The sequence below is a fragment of the Synchiropus splendidus genome, chromosome 3 (genome assembly GCF_027744825.2).
Source record: "Synchiropus splendidus isolate RoL2022-P1 chromosome 3, RoL_Sspl_1.0, whole genome shotgun sequence".
NCBI lineage: Eukaryota > Metazoa > Chordata > Actinopteri > Syngnathiformes > Callionymidae > Synchiropus > Synchiropus splendidus.
Genome location: NC_071336.1, coordinates 31835300 through 31860374, shown reverse-complemented (window position 1 = coordinate 31860374; position 25075 = coordinate 31835300). Strand labels below are relative to the sequence as shown.

The 25075-nt window shown below is 46.8% G+C and overlaps 1 protein-coding gene across 3 annotated transcripts in view; it reads left to right on the top strand.

The window, feature by feature from the left end:
* Positions 1-25075, top strand: part of cnksr2a (connector enhancer of kinase suppressor of Ras 2a) — a 73548-nt gene that overhangs the window by 26246 nt on the left and 22227 nt on the right. For all 3 annotated transcript variants that reach the window (XM_053858948.1, XM_053858947.1, XM_053858949.1), the window contains exons 5-22: positions 201-242; positions 424-543; positions 2997-3056; positions 3652-3720; positions 4758-4904; positions 6126-6238; positions 6301-6455; positions 7769-7858; positions 10042-10256; positions 12733-12781; positions 19219-19394; positions 19476-19549; positions 19631-19702; positions 21279-21346; positions 21406-21503; positions 22883-23098; positions 23404-23545; positions 24502-24726. In XM_053858948.1, the coding sequence (XP_053714923.1) occupies positions 201-242; positions 424-543; positions 2997-3056; positions 3652-3720; positions 4758-4904; positions 6126-6238; positions 6301-6455; positions 7769-7858; positions 10042-10256; positions 12733-12781; positions 19219-19394; positions 19476-19549; positions 19631-19702; positions 21279-21346; positions 21406-21503; positions 22883-23098; positions 23404-23545; positions 24502-24726 (2131 nt within the window). The remainder of the gene's footprint in view (positions 1-200; positions 243-423; positions 544-2996; positions 3057-3651; positions 3721-4757; positions 4905-6125; positions 6239-6300; positions 6456-7768; positions 7859-10041; positions 10257-12732; positions 12782-19218; positions 19395-19475; positions 19550-19630; positions 19703-21278; positions 21347-21405; positions 21504-22882; positions 23099-23403; positions 23546-24501; positions 24727-25075) is intronic.

Sequence of the window (25075 nt, the reverse complement as noted above, 5' to 3'; positions counted from 1 at the left end):
GGGGGGGGGGCTTTGTAGTTTGATCCCAGAGACCAACGCGTGGGAAGCCGTCTGGTCTTGAGTGAGACTTTTTCTCTTGTATTTACTGTGTGAGGTGTGCGATAAAAGCCAAGTGTGTCTGTGGATGTGGGCGGGGAGGGCAGGTGAGGATGATGCGAGTGCTCTTTCTTCTGCTACATTAAGTTCTGCTTGTCCCTCAGGACTGTACCGTGTTCGAGACGGAGAATAAAATCCTTCATGTGGTGAGTTGCACTTCCACGCCAGCTGTCGCTTCATTTACCTGCTGTGTGCTCATCCACTGTGTGTTACCTTTCATGGTTTATTAACTAGTGTGGATCGTGCTATTAAGCGAGTTTAGCTTTCCTGGAGCCGACAACTTGCCAAGTATTCATTCCATGAGCGGTGTTTTCTGCTGTGTTTCAGTGTAAAACTCTGTCGGAGGTGTGTGAGCACATCGTGTGCGTGTCCTCGGACCCTCTGGTCTCCCAGTCGGCTCACCTGGAGCTGGTCCACCTCACCAACATCAAGCCCACCGAAGGCCTGGTAATCTGTGTGTCTGCTGTTTGTAGTTGTGGCGCAGCATGTGCCAGAATGTGGGACTGGATGTTTGTGTTTTTGTTTTGTTTGGTTTGTGACGTCATGCCTTCTTTGTGTCGCAGTATTGTGTGTGTACATATGAGCTTGAAAGAGTGCAGTTGTCTGTGCGTCCGTTTGTGTTCATCATTGGTGTGAGTTGTGTGTGTAAATGCTTTGTTTGTTTGTTTGTTTGGACGGCATTGTTGGCTGTTCCTCTTGTTTATTTGTGCGTCTATCTGTGAGCATGGGAAATCCTTGGTGAGTGCTTGTGTAAGGTTTGGTGTGCGTGGGTGTTTTTGTACAATTTATTCAGTACTTATATGTAGGTGTGTGTGTCTGTACTGTAAGTGCATAACTGTGTGTGTGTTTTGTAACATGTCTAGCTTGGTGTTTTTTTGTTTGTTTGTTTAGTTTAGCTGCATTGTTTGTCTCAGCTTTGTTGTGCATGCATATGCAGCGTGTATTTGGTTGTGTGTTGAAATACCTGTACGTTAGTTGTGTTGAGGTCGGTGTGTGTTCTGTACAAGGTGTTGGATTCCTGTGGCTGTTGTGTGTCTAAATGTCTTGGTGTGTTTGTGTTTGTGCTACTTATGTGTTGCAACTTTTGTGTGTGCATAAATGTCACAGTGGCACTGTTTGTGTGTGTGTCTCTATAAGTGAGCATTTCTCTGTCTACTGTGCTGTGTATTCTTCATGTATTAGTATCTGCAGGTGTGTTTCTACTTCTGCTCGCCTGTATTGTGTGTTTTATGTGCAGTAGGACAAAAACAGGTCAGAAAGTTCTGAATTTCTTCAGAAAAATGGACAGATAAACCTGAGCCGAGGATGAATCGTGGGGGCAGCTGGTGAAGTGAAGAAGCCCAGACCTCTCTCTGCCCAGAAACCTTACACTCTTACACCTCTTACAAGCCCCAAACTGAGGTGGAAGCCACCCATCAATGTGAACGGAGCGTTACACTTCATGGAGAGAGGCATTAGTTTGAGAGTCACTGCATCATAAATGACTCTTTAATAAGTACATGCTCATTAGTTTGGCGTTTATGACCTTTAATGACATTATAACTAGAAGTCTAAACACGATGACGGAGAGATGGACGACAACGGTGTTGATGAGGTCAATATTTCTTTAATTCACCGTCAGCTCAGCCAAGACTTCATCAAAGACACTTTCTATGCAGACGTATTTCATATAGAGACACGTTTTAAAGCTGTTTGCTGTGTTATAAATATCACTCTCTCACTCAGAAAATATGATCATTCAGTGAGTGTTCAAGGACCTCTGAGTCGAACAAGTCGGCTCATCAATTTTAGCGTTCATTTTGAGTGTTGCGTCTGTGCTGCTGTGACTAATAGAAGCAGCAGCAATAGACGGTAAAAACTGGCAGAATACAGTTGTGATTATTCAATAAAGAACCAAGCCAGTTATGAATAGGACGCACCTGGAACACAGTTGGGGAGACGTCCATCTTCAGTCCCTGAGTCCCAATAACATTGACTGGCAGGAGTCTAACTGCACACAAATACTCACAAGTGGAACATTTTATTTTAATATATTGTAATAATTGTAACATAAACAGGATTCTTTTGAAATACTGCTTCATACTGTATATCTAACCAATATTTCAACACAAAATGGTTCTTCAGAGTCATACTGTACAGTGAGCTCTGCTGCCTCCTCTCTCACTTTTATAAGTTCGCTGCGTGTCTCACCTCACCTCCCTCTGATGTGTTTTTTTCAATCTTGAAATGACCTGCGGCACCCAGTTCCTGCACCAAGTTGCACTACATTCCATTGTTATGTCCATGTGCTGCCTGGACTATTGGCCCTTTGCCAAACTAGTGGGGTCCGAGGAAATGTCCTGTTACACCCGTATTGACAATGGCAGAACCAGGCGAACACCAGTGCCACATCCTTGTCCTTGAGAAACAAGGAAGGCAGGCTGCTTCTCCATGTACAAGGAGTCAGTTGAAGTTGTTCTGGCATCTCTTGAGGACGTCCCCTGGTCACCTCCCTTTGGTGGTGTTTCAGGCACTGCCCGCTGGGAGGAGACCAGGGTGTCCACCCAGGACCAAGTGGAGGGACTATATCTCCTCACTGTCCTGGGAACATAGTTGGAGGATGTTGCTCGGAAGAAGGATAAGCAAATGAGGATGGTGGGAAAGCCGGACATCTCCTGGAGAGTAGCTGTCAACATGCAAGATATTCTGATGCCACTTGAAAGAGGCGAGCCTGAAGTCTGCTCCGTATAGAAAGACACAAAGACCTTCGAGAGAAGCTCCTTCAGATGTCTTTGAAGCGTCGTTTTTGACTGCGTTTATGCACACTTTGTCAACATTTTAAAGCAAGAAAAGTTTGTTTTCCATATGTTTGTCTTTGACTCATGTTTGTGCTTGAAACTTACAATGCCTTTCCTCACCAGGGAATGTACATTAAATCGACCTACGACGGCCTTCATGTGATCACAGGGACGACTGAAGGGGTGAGTTCATGGGCCACAGGCTCGAGGGGTTCTTCACGCTGCCGTGACAATTGCCACGCTCAGAAGGCTGCAGGACAATCGTGGCGGTCTCAGGAGAGGATTTTGGAACCCACATGACAGATGACCTTTCATCTTTAGCCTGCTGGGTTTTCACAGATTTAGTCGACGAAGAATTAGATCGAGCACAGGGAAAAAGTGACTTTCAGCAAATCCGAAAAGTAAACTCAACCTCGTGGACCAAACTAGACTTTTTTTCTGTTGGCCTCTAAAAGAAAAGCAAATCTGTTTGGGATATTAATGGTCACGGTCGAATTGATGTTTCAAGACTGAGCGTAGAAAATAGTCCAGTAGTATCAAGTGTAAAGTCCAAGCATGTACCGTAGTCGTGAAGACACTGGAGGGTGTTTAGTCAATGGCTGGTCATGAAGTCCTGGAGGCTATAAAGACTGGTGTGATGGCAGCAGAATGGAGGGTCTGATTCCCCGCAGCCGACTCACCCTGCAGCGTCAGACTTTTGTTCCACGGCTCACTGAAGCATCCATCGATTGGCTGTGATCAATTCTCAGGTTTCTCTTTTCTGTCTTTGGGTTTCCAGTCTCCAGCTGACCGTTGTAAGAAGATCCATGCGGGAGATGAAGTCATCCAAGTCAATCATCAGACGGTGGTGGGTGACTTTTGCACCGTCTGGTGGTGCTTTCTTAAAATAAATGCCTGGCATTCGGTCGACTCTCCAGGAACAACCTGAGTATTAGAACCAAGTTAAATGCATCACTATACAGAGTCAGAGCTCTAAACACAGCGACTGCAGTAGAGACGGTATCTGGTCACCACCTGTCAATCAAAACAGCGTTCTCAGTTTTTCGTATCCACTGAGCTTTGGAGTCTTTGCCCTGTCTCTGATGGTGCCTTGACTCTGGCACGGGCACTTGAACACGGCTCAGCTCTCAGGTGTCTCAAGCAAGCAGCCTCCCAAAACTGTTGGTGCCATGACTTGAATCTGAACCTGAACCTTGCCTTCTGGCTCAGCTGTTTCTTCATTACATGTGATGCAAAACTTGGGGTATCGGACCGTTGAAGAAGTACAACCTCATGAAAAATGGACAGATAAAAAGGGTCTTAATCCATCTATCCCTTGTCCTTCACTGAGATTGGGTCGTGGGGGCAGTATCATGAGCAAAGAGGCCCGGAGTTTCTCCTCTCTAGGAAGCATCCTCCGGATCTTCTGGGTGGAGACAGAGGTCTCAGGCCATCTGAAAGACATGATCTCTCCCAAGTGTCCTGGGTCTGCCCCAGGTACTCCACCTAGTTGGACAAACTCTGGATCACTGTTGGATCCTTGACATGAATCTGAAGGAGGTCTTCTGGCTCAGCTGTTTCTTCATCGCTGCAAACATCACTGAGCACTGAGTGATGAAGACCCTAAGATGCTCGGACTCTTCTTCCCGGAGGAAGGATTTTTCAGGCTTATTGAAAGCAGGAAACATTTTCTAAAATCTTTAGAAACAAAAGAGAGACATCTGATGGGATTCATCTCTCAAAAGGAGGGCAAGTTACATCAGAGAAAGTTCTATAGATAGACTCTCCACCTCCACACCCACTGGCACAGGAGGCTCCACAGACCAGAGCCAACCACGACGTGGACCCGATTCAAACCTCTCGATACGAGCTACTGGTTGTTTACGCGGTTGTGAATGTTCTCAGGTGGGCTGGCAGCTGCGGAACCTGGTGGGCTCCCTTCGGTCGGATAAAGGCGTGGTGTCTCTGACCCTGAAGAAGCGTCCGCAGAGCACCCTCAGCTCGGCTCCCGCTCTGCTGAAGAACATGCGCTGGAAGCCTCTGGCTCTGCAGGTGACAGACTTCATTAAAGCGCCGCAGTGGCCCACATTGGGTCCCTGGAGTCAGGTCCCGCAGCAGCCCGACTGTGTAATCAGGTCACTCTGCCTCGTCCGGTTCACCGTGAACTCAATTTGAAGACATACTTTCTCTCACAATTTATGGATTTTTTTTATTCCTCATTATCCCAGAGTCTGCTAGCATCTGTTACAAAGTGTGAGAGCAGTAATATATTGATGTGTCGTGGGGTCCCAGAGAAGAGTTGACCCTCTTTGCCCCAGTTACAACGACAAATGATGCAATATTTCAGGTACCAGAGTGCGAAGGATGAAAAGTGGACAGATAAAAATGACCATTATCCATGTATCAATAGTCACTGAACCATGGTTGGGTCATGGGGGCAGTAGCAGGAGCAAAGAGGCCCAGAGTTTCGCCTCTCTAGGAAGCATCCTCCAGATCATCTGGGAGAAAAACAAGTCCCCCCAAGAGACATGATTCTTCCAGTGTGTCTCTCCAGGTGCTAAAAAGATGCTACCTGAACTCTGGCTGCTCTTCTTCTTTGGGTCCATCCAGTTGACTGAGCGCCTTCTGTGCTTATCTCTTTGGACCCATACATTCAGCTGTAAATACAGAGCTTTGTTACATGACTGAAGGCTGCTTCAGCCTCCCCTCACTTGTGAACAAAACCCAAAGACACTTGACCTATTCCAACCTGGGAAAGAGATAAAAAAAAATAAATTTAATTAATTTATTTGTTTTGTTTTATTGAAACGTAATATAAAATACAACTGATCATAGATGTATTTATACTACAACAACAAAAAAAATCTGCTTCTTGTTCTAGAACTTTGGAAGGACATTTTTGTAAACTTGAGAATTACATATGTAATAGTAATAGTAACAAGAAAAATATATGTTGAAAAGTATTTGATGTAAACATTAATAAGTAGCTGCAGAGAGGAAAATGCTCAGGATACATTGTATAAAGGCTGTTGGTGGCAATATGCTCCCCATCGTTGGGTCACTTTTTAACTAAAAATTGCCCAAATAGGTCCAAAAAGATCACAACTCCAGGACAAGTTTGGTCCTCCAAGGTTTAATGTTTCATCCTGGTCCTTGCACCGATGTTTTGTGCGTTTGTGTGCCACTATTCCAGTCATGCATGAGCATACTTCCCTGGCCTCACTGTTCAGTTGAATCATCACAGTAAAGAGAGGCCTCTGCTCTGCATCACAGCCCACCAGAAGTCCAGGCAGCAGTTCAGCCACCCCCTCCAGCACTCCCACCAAAAACTCGGCCCTGCAGGACCTTTACATCCCTCCTCCACCCGCGGAGCCGTACACGCCGAGGTAACCCGTCTGCACGTTCACCCGCGAGACGTTTCAGATCTAACGCGCGCCTGTCGTCACAGAGAGGAGACGGGAGCTCTATCGGCCGACGACGTGGCCCGTAACCACGCGGCGGCCAGTCTGGCCAAGAGGTCCGAGTCCCCCAACTCCTTCCTGGACCAAGAGTCTCGACGGCGAGAAGAGGAGGAGCCGGTTTACTGCACCACGCCCACTTATGGTACCTCGGAGATGTTTATGTCGATTCAGAGGCCTGAGGGAAACTGCTGCATCATCTGTGTTATACAAGGACTCGGTCACACTTCTGACTGTCTTTGTCACAGTGTCCAAATTTACATGACATTCATTGTTTATTTTCCCATATCAAGAAATTGAAGATGATAGAAAAATAAAACATTGAAAGATGTCATTCTTAAAAACATAAAACTATATGTCTGTCTGTCTGTCTGTCTGTCTGTCTGTCTATCTATCTATCTATCTATCTATCTATCTATCTATCTATCTATCTATCTATCTATCTATCTATCTGTCTGTCTGTCTGTCTGTCTGTCTGTCTGTCTGTCTGTCTGTCTGTCTGTCTGTCTGTCTATCTATCTATCTATCTATCTATCTATCTATCTATCTATCTATCTATCTATCTATCTATCTATCTATCTGTCTGTCTGTCTGTCTGTCTGTCTGTCTGTCTGTCTGTCTGTCTGTCTGTCTGTCTGTCTGTCCGTCTGCCAGTCTGTCTGTCTGTCCGCCCGTCCGTCCGTCTGCCAGTCTGTCTTTCTGTCTGTCTAGCTATATATATAACTGGTAATATAAAGTGTGTGTATCTTCCTCAACTTCTTCAAGTTTTTTTTTTTTTTTTGCAATAGCTTGGGTGTTGACGTTTAACTCGCGGTTCTAGAAAGCTAATTGCTTAGTTAGCGCTGGCATGGCTCGGGTGACGGAAAAATCTGGAAAAATGGGCCATGTTCTGTCCCAGGAAGTGTCCAGAGCTAACAAATGTTTAAACTCTTGAATGGTTTGCGCATCAATGCAACATGAATTTAAGAAATTTGGCATCAGCTTTTTAGTTCCGGACTGTTGATAGTGACTGAAAGAACAGGAGAGTTCAGTTGTGGTGGCTCAGACATCTTTTTTAGTTCACTTTCTGGACACCTTCCTGGTGAGGTGGTCCATGCATGTCCCACTGGGACGAGGTCCCGGGGCAGGCATCGAGGGGGAGGCCAGGCTGGGCCTCTTTCGCCAGCTGCTGCCCCCGCGACCTGGTCTTGGAGAAGTGGGAGAAGATACAATGACTTCTTAGTTTACAGGGAACTGTTTGTGAGACAGAGATTCAACACAAACAGCAAAGAGGTAGAGAAACACTGATATCATTAGCAGTAGTTACCAAGTGCCAAGAATGTCTTCAGGGCAAAACAGCAGTTCCAGTGTTAAAGTATTCATAGGGTAGTTTCACTTCATGGTTCATTAAGGATTTGGCCAGGGAGGAAAATATTGCGCGCTGGTGGATTGTCGCTGACTTGGTGCGTTTGCTCGTAGGCAGGTTGCGGCCTATCTCCATGCCGGTGGAGTGCAACTGGGTGGGCGAGTACGAAGACCCAGGCAAGCTGAGCAGGGAGCGCAGCAGAGGTGAGTGCAGCTGCGTGCGCGCGCGCGCACGTGTGTGTGGACCTGGACACTTGTTATAAAGAGATCAGCCTGTGAAGATCAATGCGCCTCCATCTGCTTCCCTAATTTCCCTCTGTGATGAGATCTGAGATCAGAACCAGGATGGAAGGACGGCACAAAGGAGGAGAAAATGAAAGGCAGCTGGGAGCCAGCGCCATTAAAGTGATAGACAGAGTCGCCGAGGTCGGGAAGGAAGGAAGGAAGGGAGGGAGGCGGGAAGGGAAAAAAAAACCTATTCTTCCTGACCTCCACCTGAAGCAGTTGCCATGGCGACGCTGACAGCAGCTCTTCTGCTGTCACACTTTGCACCGAGCGCTGCCTAGCAACCAGGAGAGGACCGAGGCAGAGAGGTGGGGGGGCAGGGGTTTCCTCTCTCGAGGGAAGTGAGGTGATATTGGTGTGGTCGTGGAACTGTGCCGGACGGGTTCTCGTCTCATGATCCTGCCAGACACAAGTCTGGGGGACGATGCTGAAGTAAGTGGTCAGGAGCTGCCTCACAAGAATAACAAGTGGTTTATACTGTAGCATAACATTATGACCACCAGTCAAAAGTATAAAGAGCCATTTGCTCTTTGTTGTGTTGTCACGTTTGCGGTCATGAGAAGGTTCAAATCAGTTTGGGAAAATCTATGAAAAAACGGAGTCAGACGCCTCAGTTCTCGGAGCTGCAGACAGGAGAAAGAGACATTTGGAGTCGTGACTGCGTTGATGATCCTCTCAGCGAGGGAGCTGCGAGTCGATTGGTGAAGGGGTTGAAGGGTTTTACCCTGGATGTGCTCTGATCTGAGCGAAGCTCGGAGTTGTAGTGTCAGAGAACTGGCAGGTAAAGACGTGTGGAGCTTCTGCTTGAGGAGCAGCAACTCTCAGGTGTCTCATCTGATCCATGGCCCGGGGGGGAGGTGTAGGGGCGAGACAGGTCAGCCATCCGGACCAGAACCTCTCCTGCCTTTTGGTTGCAAATATCCTCCTGATGTTTTGCTGAATGTCACCACATGGATTGTTGGAGGTCCAGGTTGGACGGCGTTGTATTTCAGAGAGTCCTATGAACCACGGTCGCTTCAGACCTGGGTACTGAGATCATTGAATTTGGCATAGCTTCAGAGGGAAGAAAAAAAACGTAGCCATACAGTTGGTTAAAAAAAAAAAAAAAAAGGAAATATCCTTGGATGGTACCTTGTGGGACGCCAGAGGTTAGTGGACTAGGCCATCCCACCGATTCTCTCCGTCTCATCTGGTTGGCGCAGTTTTGGAGAGAGTTCAACAAACCAATGGACCTTTTAAAAGTGTAAGCACCACAGGGGGGCAGTTCTGTGGGTCACTTGCTATTGAGCAGCCTTAAAACATGACTGATAGGATGCAAGGAAGTGACTGTGCCGTAAAACTAGGGCTGCAACTAACCATTATTTTAGTTGTCGACTAATCTGTTCATTATTTTTTTGATGTTTTCGCGATGACCTTTGCTTGGACCTATTTTGAATTTCTGTTGAACCTAAAGTGGCTTAAATCATCTCACTGTGATACTCCGACACCATAGATTATGAAACAAGTATATTAATTAGTGACACATAATCCAGGACCATGTCTTCACCCTGTGAAACATGAAGCATGAAACACTTGACAGAGAGCTCAGGTTCTTTAAAAGTGAGGTCTGAATGATTTAAAACCATCACTATACACATATGTGTCTCATATAAAATATCTGCTCAACATCCACATCAAAAGCTCTTATTTGAACAATAATCTAAAACCACGTGTTCAGTGCAGGTCCCCAGTTCAGTTCTTAGTTTATTATGAGGAGGAGAGACACTTCACTACATCACTGTAATAAAAATCACTCTAGCAGCACAGATGTGACGTGTGTGTGACACCATTAAAAACAAATCAGTCTCCTCTTACAAGTTAGCATCGTGCTAACCAACATGCTAGCTGTTAGCTCGAGAGTGTCTGGCGTCACAGACCAAACACGGAACACTCTTTCATCATTCTACCATGGTGTCGAAGAGGTTTGCTCATCCTTAAGACGCGTTATCTTCGCAAACAAAACGAAGCCACACTTTTGAACACTGCGACCCGTCGCCGCTCAAACTCCTCTGTGACTGTGACTGAGGCGGTCAGTCGGATAACTAAGAAGTTTTCTTTTCCAGAGGCCTCGCTTGTACGGTACGTGGGGCTGACGGCGAGGGAAGAGCGAGTCTACTCCGAGGACTACTCCTCCCACACGGCTCGTCCGGGGAAGCGCACCAACGACACAGCCAAGCGGGCCAAAAGGCGGAGCCACCACAGTCAGAGCCCCTCCCACTATGTCCTCCAAGCCAGCCAGAGAGAGTCTCCGCCCCGAGACCCCGCCACCATTTATCACGTAAATACCATCGTTGCTCTATCTCTCTTGTGTGGCTGGGCATAAGCGCGAATGACATTCTGAGCATGTTGAAGGGTGGAGCATGGTGGGGTTGTGGTTGGATTCTCCTCCCTAGGGTTCTGTCTTAGGGGGTGTCCTCTTGATGTTTTCTGCGTTCTACGGTCATGCCTTAGGGTTTTGGTTCAGTTCTTGCTAGAGAATTCACCCAGATTTCCTCCCTCCGTCCAATGAAATCGCTCCTCTGTGCATGCCCGACATGTCCAGGGTGCCACCCTGCCTTTTGCTGCCCCAAGTGGCATGGAGTGGCACTGGCCCCCCCATGACCCCATCAACGAGTGAGTGGAAGAAAACAACGGGAAAAATGACAACACATTTCCAGTTTCTGCAACACGACAGTAGCTCATTTAGCTATGAGTTTTGGTCTTGTGTTTTGCACAGCGGAAAATACTATGTTGGAATATTGTTTGGTAGTTGAATGGCTTTCAAATGACTCACTTTATTTGGAGTCATTGAACCCGTCTTTTTGAATAGTGACTAGAAATGCAGTATTCAATTTTAAAGAGAAGACACTGTTCTTCTGATGCTCATGAAATTTGATGAGTTTCATGAGTTTTTAGAGGAAGAAAAGTGGCAGTCGCGTCTTTGTGTTCTTCAATGTTATACAAAATGATGATGAGTGTTTTCCTCCCAGGTTCACGCTTGTGTTTGTCCTCTGTGAGCTGAGTTTTACAAATCCTCAGAATCCCCTCCAGTTTTGGAAAACTCATGAAAATATGATGAGTGTGTGAACCTGTCTTCTTCACCTGACTCGGGCGGTTACGGTGGTGAGCGTGCGAGGGAAGCTGTGGATGTCACAGCCAGTGAGGTTCTGACTCCTTGGTACGACATCTGTCCGCCCCGACTGTCCGAGCTCCGGAGTCCAGACCACTCGCTGACATGATCCGACTTGACAGCGACTCCTTGGAAATTAGGAGCGTTTGCATGTCTGAGATGGAGAGTGTGTTTACAACGTGCGGCTGCTGCACTGGCAGATGGCGTGTCAGTGGGTGTGGGCGGGACCTTGTCATCTGTCCTGCTGAGCGTTGGGCCGAAAATGGCTGCGCTCCTGCAGCTGACATGTGGAACGATGTGGTCGCAGAACTGGTCTCTGACGACCGATACAGACATGTGATGGACGTTATGGGCTTGTTTTTAAAGCGAACTTCAACCTGCACTATTTTTGATGTTACACTTTTTTTTTTTAAATAAAATAAATTGGCCCATTTTGAACTCCATTCTCTGCATGGATGGTGTTAAGATGCATCTTATGCTGCTACATTGTCAGTGACGTAAGACGCTGGGGCGACCCAGGTGGCGGTCAGCAGGCCCTGACTTGTGTCCAGGTAGTGTTACTCTGATCTGAAGCTCGGGCAGCGTGCCTTGTTGCCTCAATGCCTCAATGTTCTACCATGTTCACGGTTCAACCTTCAAGCTCAGTTAATGCATTATCCGACCATCAAATTGGCTTACTGTTTAACATGACGGAAAAATATACAAAATATATACTTCAGTAACAAGGACAAAATGATGAAATGCAACTAAGTATATTAAGAAGTGTAAATATGCCATGAAACCTATTGAAATAATTCATTTCATATCCACTTAATTTGAATATAAGTCAACTATGGACCAGACGTTGAAGATAAAAAATCAGTTTATTTTCAGTATTCCTTCATTGTACTTTGAGGAACAAGAAAACACAATAGCCAATGAAAAGAAGTCTTTAAACAAGAACATGCTATGTTTATTGCTGAAATGGTGGTAGTGATTAAAAGAGAAAAAAAAAAAAAAAAAGGGAGAAAAGTTAGCGCTGATTACTTAGAGTTTTAGTCTGACGTCAAACGGGCCATGAAAACACAGGCATCGGGCCACATATGGCCCGCGGGCCACACTTAGCTCAGGTCTGTCCGACGAGAACACATGCTCAGAACAGATGAAACACTTTTATTTTCTTTTTCATTAAATTTACCGACGTGCAAAACAACGGCAGTTGTCATAGTGAATTTCAGTAGCAGTACATTTTGGGTTTATCTCCTGCTTGCTTGCTTACATGTCAACATCTTACATACATTACTGACCATACACATATGCAGAAGCGCAGTTGTTGAGCTCTTGCATGACTTTGCAGAAGCGTCTGACATTTAGAAAGGATGTGGGCAGGTGAATTCTCCATTCTCACCTTTCCTCATCACCTGGACATCCTCCCCTGACACCTTCCTTCCCCTGTCTATCTTTAGACCTGTGAATGTCCACTCTGACTCCCCTCCCTGTGTGAGGACGATAACAAGGGAGCATGAGCTCGTCTTTAGAGCCTGAGCGTCTCCTCGCTGTCTCAAAATCTGTCATCTTTCATATCCCCGGATTCTCTCCTGCAAACTAAGGCCACTGATCCTCGCTGACAGCATGTTTTCTTCTCTCCCTGTCTTTCCGCTCTCAGACGTACCAGCAGTCCTCGCTGCAGTCGAAGACCCGGAAGAAAAACAAAGGTAGGAAGTGGAAGCGGCCTGTTCTCTGTCACTGTTGCTGACATGAGACCAGCAACTGCTTTAGGCCGCTCACAGTTTCCCACATCATCTCCAACATTCTTGGCCCGACTCTGACGCGTCCCAACCATCTGTTCTTGTCTCCAAACTTCTCCACATTGACACCATGGGGTTTAGGAGCTATTAAAATCCAATAGAATTCAATGTAATAACTCTTGTTCTTGCTACATTTTCGAACGTAGCCAGCAGTTTCTTCTTCAGCTGGATATCGGCAGCAGGGCAAACCTTTCCGCTGCGTGATCTCATTTCACTTGGTTCATTCACAGCAATTAGATATAGAACCTCCTGAAACGATGAATTATTCATTCTACTCTCAGAGTGTCAGCCCGAAAACAAACTCACAAAAATATGGCTTTTGTTTTGTCATCATTTTTTTCAATGAGCATCCAACCAGGCCAGAAGAACTGACTGGATGAGGAATCAATAATTAAACCAGGCTCTGCCCATTAATTCAGGGCTTTTTCCTCCCCTGGCTTTACTTAATGAATTACTTTGGAAAGTCTTTATAGAGCTTCCAGTGAGGTTTTATCACCCCGTGTTGTTCAATTTATAACTAAACTTTTTACATTTTTGATTTCAGCTACATCTAGAATCATGTTTTAGGCTTTTTGATTCCAGAAATACATTGATCTGACACTACTACAAATTAGCCAGGGCCTCTAGATTGAAGGAAATATTAAAAAAAAAAAAAAAACATCTTCATTTGAGTTTACAGTTTTTCTGTCCTCTACAGAGACGCACACAATTTTATGACACACATAGATACCGAAGTTAATCTGTTCTTAGTCAACGTTACCTTCACCAGAACAGATGCTTTATGTAGAAATAAAGACATACTTTCATTTTCCAGCCAGGTTTGGAGTTTGGGTATTAGAATCATACTCTTGTTTGTCGCCTAGCAACTAGGCACCTACCCAAGAACCTGCTCAAGGTTAAAGACCCAGTGACCACATCTGGGCACAGTTGTCCTTTTTATTCCCTGTTGTGATCCTGTTTTGTTCAGAATTCTTATGGACCAAATTTTGTGGAGATGGTCTCATGGTTACCTCGGACAGAGACCCTCAATTCTCGCTGTGCAGATTCACAGCTGAATGTTAAGAAGACCAGAGGAGAATCAGACCCTCTAAAGCCAAGACCATGGTTCTCAGCAGGAAAATGGTGGGATGTGTTTCCAACATTCAGGATTCTCCCCAGGAAGCCTCTTCCCCTTGCTGCTCCAGCGTCGGAGGGGAGGGTGTGTGTCAGGCTTTTAGCTAGGAGGGCGTCTGCAAAACATGATAAAATGGACGCTCGATTCTCGACTGTAGCTTGGTCGCTAGATTACGCGGGTATATGGCGGCATCTGGCGGCCAAGCTACGGTCGAGAATCGAGCGTCCATTTTTTCACGTTTTGTAGATGCCCAGACGCCCTCCTAGCTAAAAGCCTGGTCTGCGTTGTTGTGATTCGGAGAACAGAGCAGTGTGTTGTGTGTCCCGGTCCAGCACATGAAAAACTCACAAGTCCAGTTGACAGATGGAAGGAATCAGGGATGGAGGAGAGGAAACAGAGTTGCTGGTACCAAGGTACACCTTGCTCCTTTGAGCTTCCATGTTTGATTGTGTGATCACCCCCTGCTGTGCAGCGCCAACCTCTGAAAACACAGGAAAAAACAAAGAGGAAGAGGTATTCCCAAAGTGAAATGTACCCACAGAAGTATGACAGACTCTTCAACCAACCAGTTAATGCAGAACACTGCCTTTTGGCTCAGCGCTTTCTTCATCAACACTGACTCCTGATCCTCATGACTGAGACGGTCTAGGGTGACAAAAGAGCTGAGCCAAAAGGCAGTGCTCTCCATTAACTGGTTGATCTACGGTCCTACTCTCACCTGTGGTGAGGAACTGTGGGTGGGTGAGATGAGCTTTCTCCCCTGGCTGTCTGGACTCTGCCTTAGAGATAGGTTGGGTCTGGGTGAGACTCCAAGTAGAGCAGCTACTTCTCCACCAAGAGAGAAGCCAGTCGAAGTAGCTCTGGCGTCTTTTTCGGATCCTAGACATCGAGATGTACTCAAGCTGTGTCCAATGGAGAAGAGACCTGGGTCGAAGCCCAGGACACGGTGGAGAGACCATGTCTCTGGGTCGCCCTGGGAAGTCACCGGGCCCCCGTCATCCAACCTGCGATGAGTCGTGAAAGATGGATACATGGATGACAGATTTCAGATTGGCTTGAGGCGCAATTTTTTTATTCAAATTTCAAAAAGTGAATTTGTAGTTGAAGCGTGTAGATGTAGTATCTAAGATGATTCGAGATATTTGTAAATTTAATGCTGAAATAGATGGTGTTTGACAGGCTCCTGCCAGGTGCGACCTCTCCTGTCAGTGCACAACCTGCTGTGAAAAATGTGGTATTCCTTCAGCGCCCGAGGAAAAGGCCATTCTTATTAAACGGCTCTTACCGCACCGCAGTGCGGTCGCACGCACAGACCTGACCGCTGCCAGAAATTCTCTCCACGCCTGGATACGGCTGTTTTCCCAGCCAGCTCTTCGGAGAAATATCAGCGGCGCTCTGCGCATCATAAAAGTCGGCTTTATTGCTTTTCATTTTTGTTGTCATTCACGCGTCCTCCTCTGAAACCTTCACTCATTCAGCGGTAGCTGCGGCAGGCCCCATGCAGCAGCATTACTTGTGCATGAACCCAATTAGGTGCTGCCCAGGAGCAGCAGAATGAGGCAATAAAACACCAATATCAAATGAGTCGACTTTACGCCGCTCTTTAAATGTGAATTGTCGCATTTTAACGAAACCTGGAGCTGTGAAAAAGCTGCCAACGTTGCAGTGCAGAGACACACTTGAAGTGAAACTCGTGAGTAAACAAATTTACTTGAATAACCACAGCAGTACATGCAGCTGCCCACGCACTGTCAGAAATATATCCAGACAAATTTCTGCAGTATATCATCAGTGAAACACAAACATTCATTCAGTGAAACTTCTGACCCAGTGGGGCAGGACTCGCGCTCTTCCCCGCCTCAGTCTTTGAGTCTGACTCCTCCCAAGTGTCCACCTCAGAAACACATGTCTGGATCGGCTGAATGGAAAGTGTTTGGTGCGTGTCAAAACAATTCAACTCGCCATGGCATTTTAATGCAGTCTGCTTTCTAGTTGGTTCAAAATTAGATTCAGCATTGATTTAGCGTGCGCAGTAAACCAGACCACCCCCAAAGCAATCGCTGGAAATAAACGTCAAAAATGAATCTTAGACCTTCCAAAAACAGGCTGCAGACGGAAGGGAATTCAGTTAAAGAAACCAGATGCATGTTTGAGCAGAAGCAGTTTGTTTTGAGAGAACCACAAATTTGCGTCCAATACTTCAAGAGGGAGACAGATTCCATTCCGACTCTATCCAGTTAAAGGGGTGCTACTTTTAGTGACTCCATCCATCAACCATTTGTCCGAGGTCGGGCAGCTGAGAGAGGCCCACACTTTCCTCCCCTCAAAAACCTCCTCCAGCTCGAGTGCCTCCTTGGGTAAACAAGGCATGTCCCTCTAACATGTCTGCCTCCTCCCAGTCAGACTCCCTCATGAGGTGCTCAGAGCACCAGGTGTCATCCTACAATATTCCTGCGGTGCTATGCACCTGTTAAAAATGGGAGGGAAGGGTTTTTCTTTTGGATTCTTTTACTTTTATTTGGTGCCGCTGGGAGTCCTCTCTGTTCCCTGTGTTGCTTTATGTGAATGCATCTTTCTTAATTCGCCACCTTGTGTTTTGGTCTTGTGTCACTGTTCCCTCACCGCTCCAGCTTGTTGCGTTTTATGTTGCCTCCTCATTGTCCCCATTGAGCCAACAGGGGGCGTAACACAACCATACTGTCATCTCTCGGTGTGGAGAAGCAGAGTTATGGCCCATTTATGCTCCTGTTACCTTCGAAATTGTACCTGGCCCTTTACAAACATGAAAGTGATCACATGCTTCCATGCGTTTTTCACGTTGGTATTGCTGTTCCCCGATATAGCAGCCCACAGTTATACGTTTCTGACAACGAAAAACTCCAAAACCAACATCGCGACTGTGGAAGAAGCATTGATCATGTAGCTCTGGCACAAAAGAGAGGCAGAGTTGTAGGAGGTGGTGGTCGGTGAGGACGTTAAATATATCGCCACAGGAGGACGGAGAGTTTCCGCCGCTGTAGTAACAGGTAGTAGTAGTAATATGAGCAACGCTGCCCCCCAAGGTTTCCAGTGGTACTGCTGCGTTTGGCCTGTACATGTAAGTTCTGTGGAAACATGCAGAAATACGGACTAAGTGAAGGCAGAGCATGGTCCGAAAGCTCCGTGCGTAACGTATAGCATGTTTCCACTACAGGCGCGCGCTTCTTAGACCGTCATCCAGCGTGGTCCCTACTTCTTCACACTAGAGTACTGAACAGTGTGGGTTCAGGGGTTTGACAGTGTGGTGTTGGAGAGGGTTTGTCTGGAAGGTGCGGAGGAGGGACGTACTTTCCTCAGGGATCACCTCTTCTTTGTGTACTCAGTGGCGCTGCCATCCCGACTTTACCATTCACTTGCTTTACATTGTTGTTATACTTGTGGATTTGTCTGGTTCTTTGTGGGAAGACTGCAGCGTTTGAGCCAGGTCTCTTGTAAAGACCATGAGTAATGATGGTTCCTCAACTGACGCTCAGAAAAGAAGACAGTTGGTGCTGATGGTTTCCTTCCTTTAAATATGCTCCGACAGTAGATTGAACCGAGCAGTTATCAATTACTTATTGCTTCACTTCCATCTCACCTGATACACGTTGGATGATGGTCAACCTTTCTGTCGCTAAGCAACCACACACACCTACACGAACAAACGCGACTGTCGGTGAAGATGTGGGCTGAGAGCAGTTGGTCTCCCTGAGTGGACACATGAAGGGACGCTCCAGCGATGCCCTATAGCAAAGCATTATCTTGTGGACTTGAACCGTTTATTGTCAGTCGCTGGTTGGCAAAGGGATGTTTGAATGTCGGTGTGGAAATCTGTCATGACGTGGTGGGTTGCTCCTTTACGGACAGGTTGTTAGTGATGGTGTCTTTGTCTTGCTGATGTGTTTAAAGAATCACAGACTGATTTTGTTGACAGTTATGACAATATTTATTCCTAAAATATTGAACTGAAACACGAGTAGCGGAGATGCTACAGCATCAGTGTAGAAAGATACCAGGGGTGTAGATTGTGTTATATGTCGGCTGGTCAGGACCCGCCTCATGTAACATAATAAACTGAACCCTGACATTTCTACCTTCTTGACTCCTCCCCTTAAGGTGGACTGTTAATAAGGACCGTTGAGGACATAAGATTGGTTCACGGTCTGCGCCCCACTTCCATTAGGGACGGTGGCAATAGCTCACGACACTGAGAAAAACTCCTGGCGCTCAAGCGCAAGTTGTTTTCTTCTGTTCTCATGATGGAAATAAGTATGAAGACTTCAGGCTTTGACATGGTTTGTTAAGTGTGTGGGACACATTTTTTACTTTTCTACTTCAGATATGCAGCTCCTGTTCTCTATTATCCGACAACTTGTGTACCTTGAGAAAAATGTTGCTGTGGTTCGAGACTTAACAAACAACAATACTCACATAATACCCCCCTCTGGTGAGAGTGGGGACATTGTGAAGTCGATACATACTTTTGGACTTTTCTTATAATATTTTGTCAAGTACATTCTTGGACTGGAACGATCACGATATATCACTTCCTCAAGGTGACTCAGGTCACTTGCCTTTTATAGTGACTTCCTTCTTTTCAGATCCAAGGTCTTCTTCTTCTTTCTCTTTGGGCTTCTCCCTCCAGTGGTGGCCACAGTGGATCATCTTGCTCCATCTCCCCCTGTCCTCTGCTTCCTCTTCTCTCAAACCTACAAACCTCATGTCCTCCTTCACCACCTCCATCAATCTCCTCTTTGGCCTTCCTCTCCAAACCATACAACATTGCTGACCTCACCACCCTTTTGGACACTTTCCCTTTCATCCTTGCTGACACCCTTTCATCACACATCACACCTGACACTTTTCTCCAATGACTCCACCCTGCCTGCACCCACTTCTTCACCTCTTTCTCACACTCTCCATCGCCCTGAACAGTTGTGCCTCAGTATCCTCCACCTTCTTTATCTCTGCATCCTGTAACTTCACCTGTCCACTTGGCTCCCTCTCATTCACACATATGGACTCCATCTTACTGTGTCTAACCTTCATTCCTCTCCTTTATGAGGCAAACCTCCACCTCTCAGATCCAAGATAAAGATAGTTACCATGGTGCTTTTTGAGCCGGTCACACTCACCGGAACAGTAGCAGTGTGCAGCAGAGATGTGTGGCTGTTTGTGTGAAATTGTACTTCACATTTGCTTGGTTTTGAAGGTCGGAGTTTAGCCTCCCTGAGCAGGAGACGTGTTTCCTGCAAGGCTCTGGGCCGTGGAGACTGCGAGGGCTGGCTGTGGAGAAAAAGAGATGCCAAAGGCTACTTCTCTCAGAAATGGAAGAAGTACTGGTTCGTCCTGAAGGACAACTGCTTGTACTGGTACATAAACGAGGAAGTATGTGCCGTTCTTATGTAGTACAGGATGCAATACATGCGGAAGAACTCGGTGAAATAACATTGTGCCTGTCGTCTTCAGGACGAGAAAGCAGAAGGTTTCGTCAGCCTCCCCGAGTTCAAGATCGACCGCGCCAGCGAGTGTCGAAAGAAGTAGTGAGTGCAATGAGAGGTTGATGTCTTATTCAGGTATGTGAAAGCAAAAATAACTCTGTTTCCCCCACCATGCTTTTTCAGTGCTTTCAAAGCCTGCCACCCCAAGGTCAAGAGCTTCTACTTCGCAGCAGATGGAGTGGATGACATGAACAGGTGAGTGCTCGGCACCGACCGGGGTGGAGGGCGAGCCTCCCGCTGAATGTCAGGCGTCTCGCTTTCCCAGCACCATGGAAACTACGCGTGAGTGGGTCTTTGGGTCGGAACCAAACATGTGTAAGACTTGAAGAAGGACTTTTTTGGATCACAGATACTACTACCTTTTTTCATTTGTCAGTCTAGAGTTGACCTCTTCTTAAGTTATTTTCATTCAACTGGCCTTATTTCAGAGGAGCTCTGCCTGAAAATATGGTGGAAGCCCTCATTTATCTGCCGCCCCAACTTGTGATTCAATATGGACTGTTGCTTAATGCCAAACACATACAGGTGAAACAGTCCTGACGAAATTGGTGCAAAGGTGATGACATTTTCTTCCTCCAGAAGATGGCAATGTTGCGATCGCAACTATTAAGGCAATTCCGACCGAAGCTGCTGCAATTCACCGCGACTTTCCCGCCAATTCCACCAATCACTTGAGTGTCCTTTCGTCCGCCCCTCCACTCGGCATGTGCGGCATCATATTCCCTCCCTCCTTGTCGAGAAGAAGTCATCTGCGATGCTCTCACTAGTCCACAAACATTGCGACCGCCAAGGTTTGCGATTCGGACATGAACAATTCTAAATCCGTTCATAAATTCCCATGATTGAAATGTAGAATAGACGGAACTAAAGAGTAGAATGCAGCGCAGCATCAGCGGAACACGATACGGGGCGGATGTAAACAAACATGGCTGACCGCCAGGGCCATCTCTATCTCCCTGCCGGTGTAAAAGGGTCACACTGGATCAATGAATAACTGAATACCATGTTATTCAATTGTGGTTTGTCAGAGATGGTGAGCCAGACCATCTGAGGACCACTGTTCTAAGAAGCTGGTCCAGCTAGTGGAGACTCAGTATCCACGTCGATAGAAGCCAGATGAGGTGGTTTGGACTTGTTAATAAGACGTCTCCAGGACACCTCCCTCAGGATGGGAAGAGGCCCTGGGGCAGACCCAAGTCACGCCACTAGGACAATGTCTTTTGGTTGACTTGCGAACACCTCAATATGAAGAGGACGATGATTCTGGAGAGAGGACAGACATTTTATTTATGTACCTATCGTCTTGATCATCGGACAGTGCTGCAAAATTGTGTTGTCTCCAGTTTCCTCTCATAGAATATTGGTGCTGATCTGTACTGTAAATAATAATGACCATAAGAAAACTATCACCTGAGAATGGAGATAAGAGAAGAAGGAATTGGAGGTTGAATACCTGCACATGGGTGTTTGGACTGTGAGAGATGGACAGAAATAGAATAAATGATGTACAGCTGTTTGTCGCAATTGTCATTTTGAAAGTACATGTCTTTGATAAACTACTTCCAGAGATACTTGGTTGGATAAAAACAAAAAGAACAGACTACATGTCCGTTGGCTGTGAACGTTGTGCCGGCATCTTGGTGCACTGATGTTGCGTTATCGGAATAAATATTTCATCATCTTCACGCGGGGATTCATCACGGCCAGTTATTTTTGAGTCACTTATTGTTTGTTTCGGGGATTAACGCCGCTCGTCTGGATTGACTGCCAGGTGGCTGAGCCGTCTCAACATGGCCGCCGTGGGATACGCCGAGCGGGAGAGGATGCGCCAGGAACAAGGTGAGCGTCAGGGTCACGGGCTTCTTCTCGGGGCTCATTGTGTCGGTGGCTCCCTGCAGATTACTGGAGCGAGAGCGAACATGAGGACGACACCACCTCCAGCCCGAAGCAGGACAGCCCTCCACCTCCGTACGATACTTACCCACGGCCTCCGTCGGTGAGTCACACACTCCGATCAAGAACATACTGCACTTCAAAGACGAGATTATCTAAGCTCTTCTGCTACGAATCCTTTCTCCTTCACTGGTTCTTGCTTGCACTGAGGCGGCACATAATAGAGGAGCGAATGCTAAACTGCTCCATGTCGCCTGAAGATGAAACACCCGGATAGTGAATAGCTATAGAGTGATCTTCCATTTGGATGTGGGTGCAAGTGAGAAGTTCTGCTGGCTTGCAGTGTAGTTACAGTTATAGTTACAGTGTTGATGGCATGAAAACACACTTCACATCATCCTAATGATGAGTTAGTAAAGGAAACAGACCGAATCGTAAGACACCTGCTTTTTTCTCACCATAAATGTGTCACAGAAGCTCATTTTTATTCACATCACAGCACACAGTGTCTGTCTCACCCGTACGCTGCCTCATTAAATATATAGGAATCAGTGCACAGCCGTTTTTTTGCTTAGTGCTGATGGTGGCGCCCACACACACACACACACACACAGATGTCTAACAGCTCTCACTGTTGCCATCAATTCCCCTGCTGATAAACAAATTAAATTCCTCTGCGTGGGATTATTCTGCACATCTTAAAGTCGCACAGGGAGCGTTCCCTGGAAAACGTCGAGCATAAGAGGGCGGCAGAATGAAAAGTTGCAGGAGGAAGGCACACTGCTTTTGGTGTCAGGTGGTAATTTAGTATTTAAATGCCAAGAAGGAAGTGAAACTATTCTGCCCTGCCGCTGCGTGGAGATCCGGTTTGGCAGATAGCGAACTAGCACAACAATGTTTTAGTCCTTATTACTTCAAGACAACAATTATAGAAGCTGTTTTGCGACGTTAAGTATCTTTAAACTAAGTGAGGTGTTTTTAAATGTGAGCGTAAAACTAATGCCAGTGGTAAAACCCACTTTGTGCAGCTAGCATCGATGAACCCTTAGCTAACACAATACACAAACCTAGGTCGTAATTTGTCGGAAACTAGAAAATGTACCATACGTGTCCGATCTGCCGCCAGATGATGGCGTCACAGCCGATATTTGAAACTTTTGAATGAGTAGATGAAACTTCACGAGTTTGATGCCACACACGAAACATTTTGTATTTGTCAAGCAGGTCGTTTTCCGATGTCTGTTCTACTTCCTGGTTTGATGACAAACCCATCGTAATTGGCTGACAGGTTTATTACGTACCTGCTTGTGTTTGTCATCGGAAGATGCAGTTATAATGACAAACGTGTATGAAGGACAACAACATTCACCGCTCATGGAATCTGTCCCAGCAACTTCCTGGTCTGATGACCAACATTCATAAAAACTATACGATATAATTAGTCGTCTCATTTCTTTAGTCCACCTTCTGTGTCTCCATCAGATGAGCGCCTACCTGGAGGGCCGGACCAGACTCTCCTCCACGGAGACGTCCCGCTCCCGTTCTTCCCAGGAAGACTTCCTCTGTGGTGACCCTCCATCAGCAGCTGCAGAGCCGCAGTACCACCCTGGACCACTGGGGGCAGGCACCACCCACAGTGGCAGGAAGCCTGGAGGCAGCAGCAGCAGCGACGCCCAGTATCGCTGCGACCCCATCGAGGTGCGAATGTCGTCACCGTTGTAGTCAAGACATTTTTGCTGATGTGGACTTATTGTTCGTGTGAAGTTACTTTATATTAGGTTTGGATGAGTAGTCGATGGACATATGTTCTGTAGCCACTTCTGATGAGTCTGTGGTCGATGCAAGTGAAGTCACCTCAACTCTATATATGTTTGTCTAGAAAATCCCAAACCTTTTGGGAAGCAAAGGTTTTGTTTTGTAGAAATAGAGAGGCGATCCACCTGTGCAAGTGTCGACCGCTGCTCCTTGTTTGCCGGGAGTTCATGTTCTTCTGTTTCCTGTAGTACCGCTCCAGTCCTGCAGGGGGCAGCAGTGAAACTGGCTCGCCTGGTCGCTCCTCCTCCTCACAGAGACGCTCATGGCAGGACCTGATTGAGACTCCGCTCACAGAGGCCGGACTTCACTACCTACAAACAGGACCACTAGGTGAGACGGGAACCACGAGAGGAACCCGCGCATGACATTGTTTCTCCTGAACCTTGAAGTCCCTCTGGGATCAGATGATTGGCAGCAGTGCCGTCCTTGTCCAAACTCAACCCTTTTAAAAACACAGCACTTCACTTAGCTCTGCCTTGCTGGGTGTGGAAAAGTTCCTCAAGTTCTCGGGGATTTCAGGCGACACATATATTAAAATGGTTGCTTGGATTGCTGCTGCTGCTGAAGAAACACTTGATACAGAGAGAGTTGTGGCGGCCTCCTGAGGAGCCCCGCTCACTTTCATTCCGCCTTCAAACAGAGACCCCCACTGACTTGTGTTCGGCTCAGACTCGAGTCAGGGCAACAACTCTTCGAGAGCAACTCACTCTCTGGCGATCATAGGTTTTTCCTGCCTCTTGTGAGACGAGCCCTGAGATCTTCAGTAAACTGAAGCGTGGTACCGTCATCACGATTTATTTTGTCAGATTTCCCGACCAAGGATGGTTTATGACGTTATCCCTTGTGAGATTATCCCACCAGATAATACAAGAGTCAATTTGTCTCAATAGTCAGCTCTGAAAAAAGGCAACAATTGTAGATGTTAAACGTATTCAATATTTACGATCAAGAACTTTGCACTGTGAAGCGAAACAAGGAAGCAAACCTTCAAATCCATGCTGCGCTGCCACCTTGTGGATCATTGGCAACACTCACTTACTTATCAGATGCATCCAAACACAAGTGAAGATGTACAGACATTTTCCTCCTTCACTCTTGGACGCTTCCCTCCTGTAAAGTCAGCGTGTCAGTGTCCATGTGCTCAGAATAAACCCTTCTTTAACGTGCCCCTGGCAACAGAGCTAGCGGTGCGTGGTGGTCAGGGTCCGGTCAGGCTTTTACCTTGTGGAAGAAAATGCCACTGAATTAGACATGACCCCACACTGTAAATCTGTCACCACCTTCAGAGGACGCCGTGTTCGCCGAGCCCGGACCTGTCGGCGTGTCGATGACGGCCGGAGCCGTCTACACTCTCCCGGCCCAGAGGACCGTCCCGCTGCCCGTGGCGATGCAGAGGCTGATTCCGGTGACAACCCAGGGAGGGAAACCCCGCAGCTTCACCCTGCCACGAGACAGCAATCTGCACATGCTGCTGGCGCCGCCTGCCAAGGACCAACTGCAAGCGCACAATGGTGAGGACGCGCCTGCGCCAGGTTGTGGGTGAAGGTTCTGGTGTGGGTGCACGTCAGAGGAGTACTGGAAACAACAGGGAAGACTGACGTTGAAGGCGGAGGGAGCGCTCAGACACATGTTTCCGGGTGAGCCACAGGACACCAGAAACAAGCCCTACTCACACAGTGAGGCCAAGGCCACATCTGTAGAGGACTTCTGGTAGAAATATAACACAGTCAGGATGCCAGTGGATCAGCACTGGGCTGTTTTGCCAGTAAATGAGCGGTGCAGGTCTGGGATAAAGTCATGTGGCCCCCAGTCTTCTTTAGCCTGATCGTGGTGCTCCAGCTTTCACACTCACACCAAGCC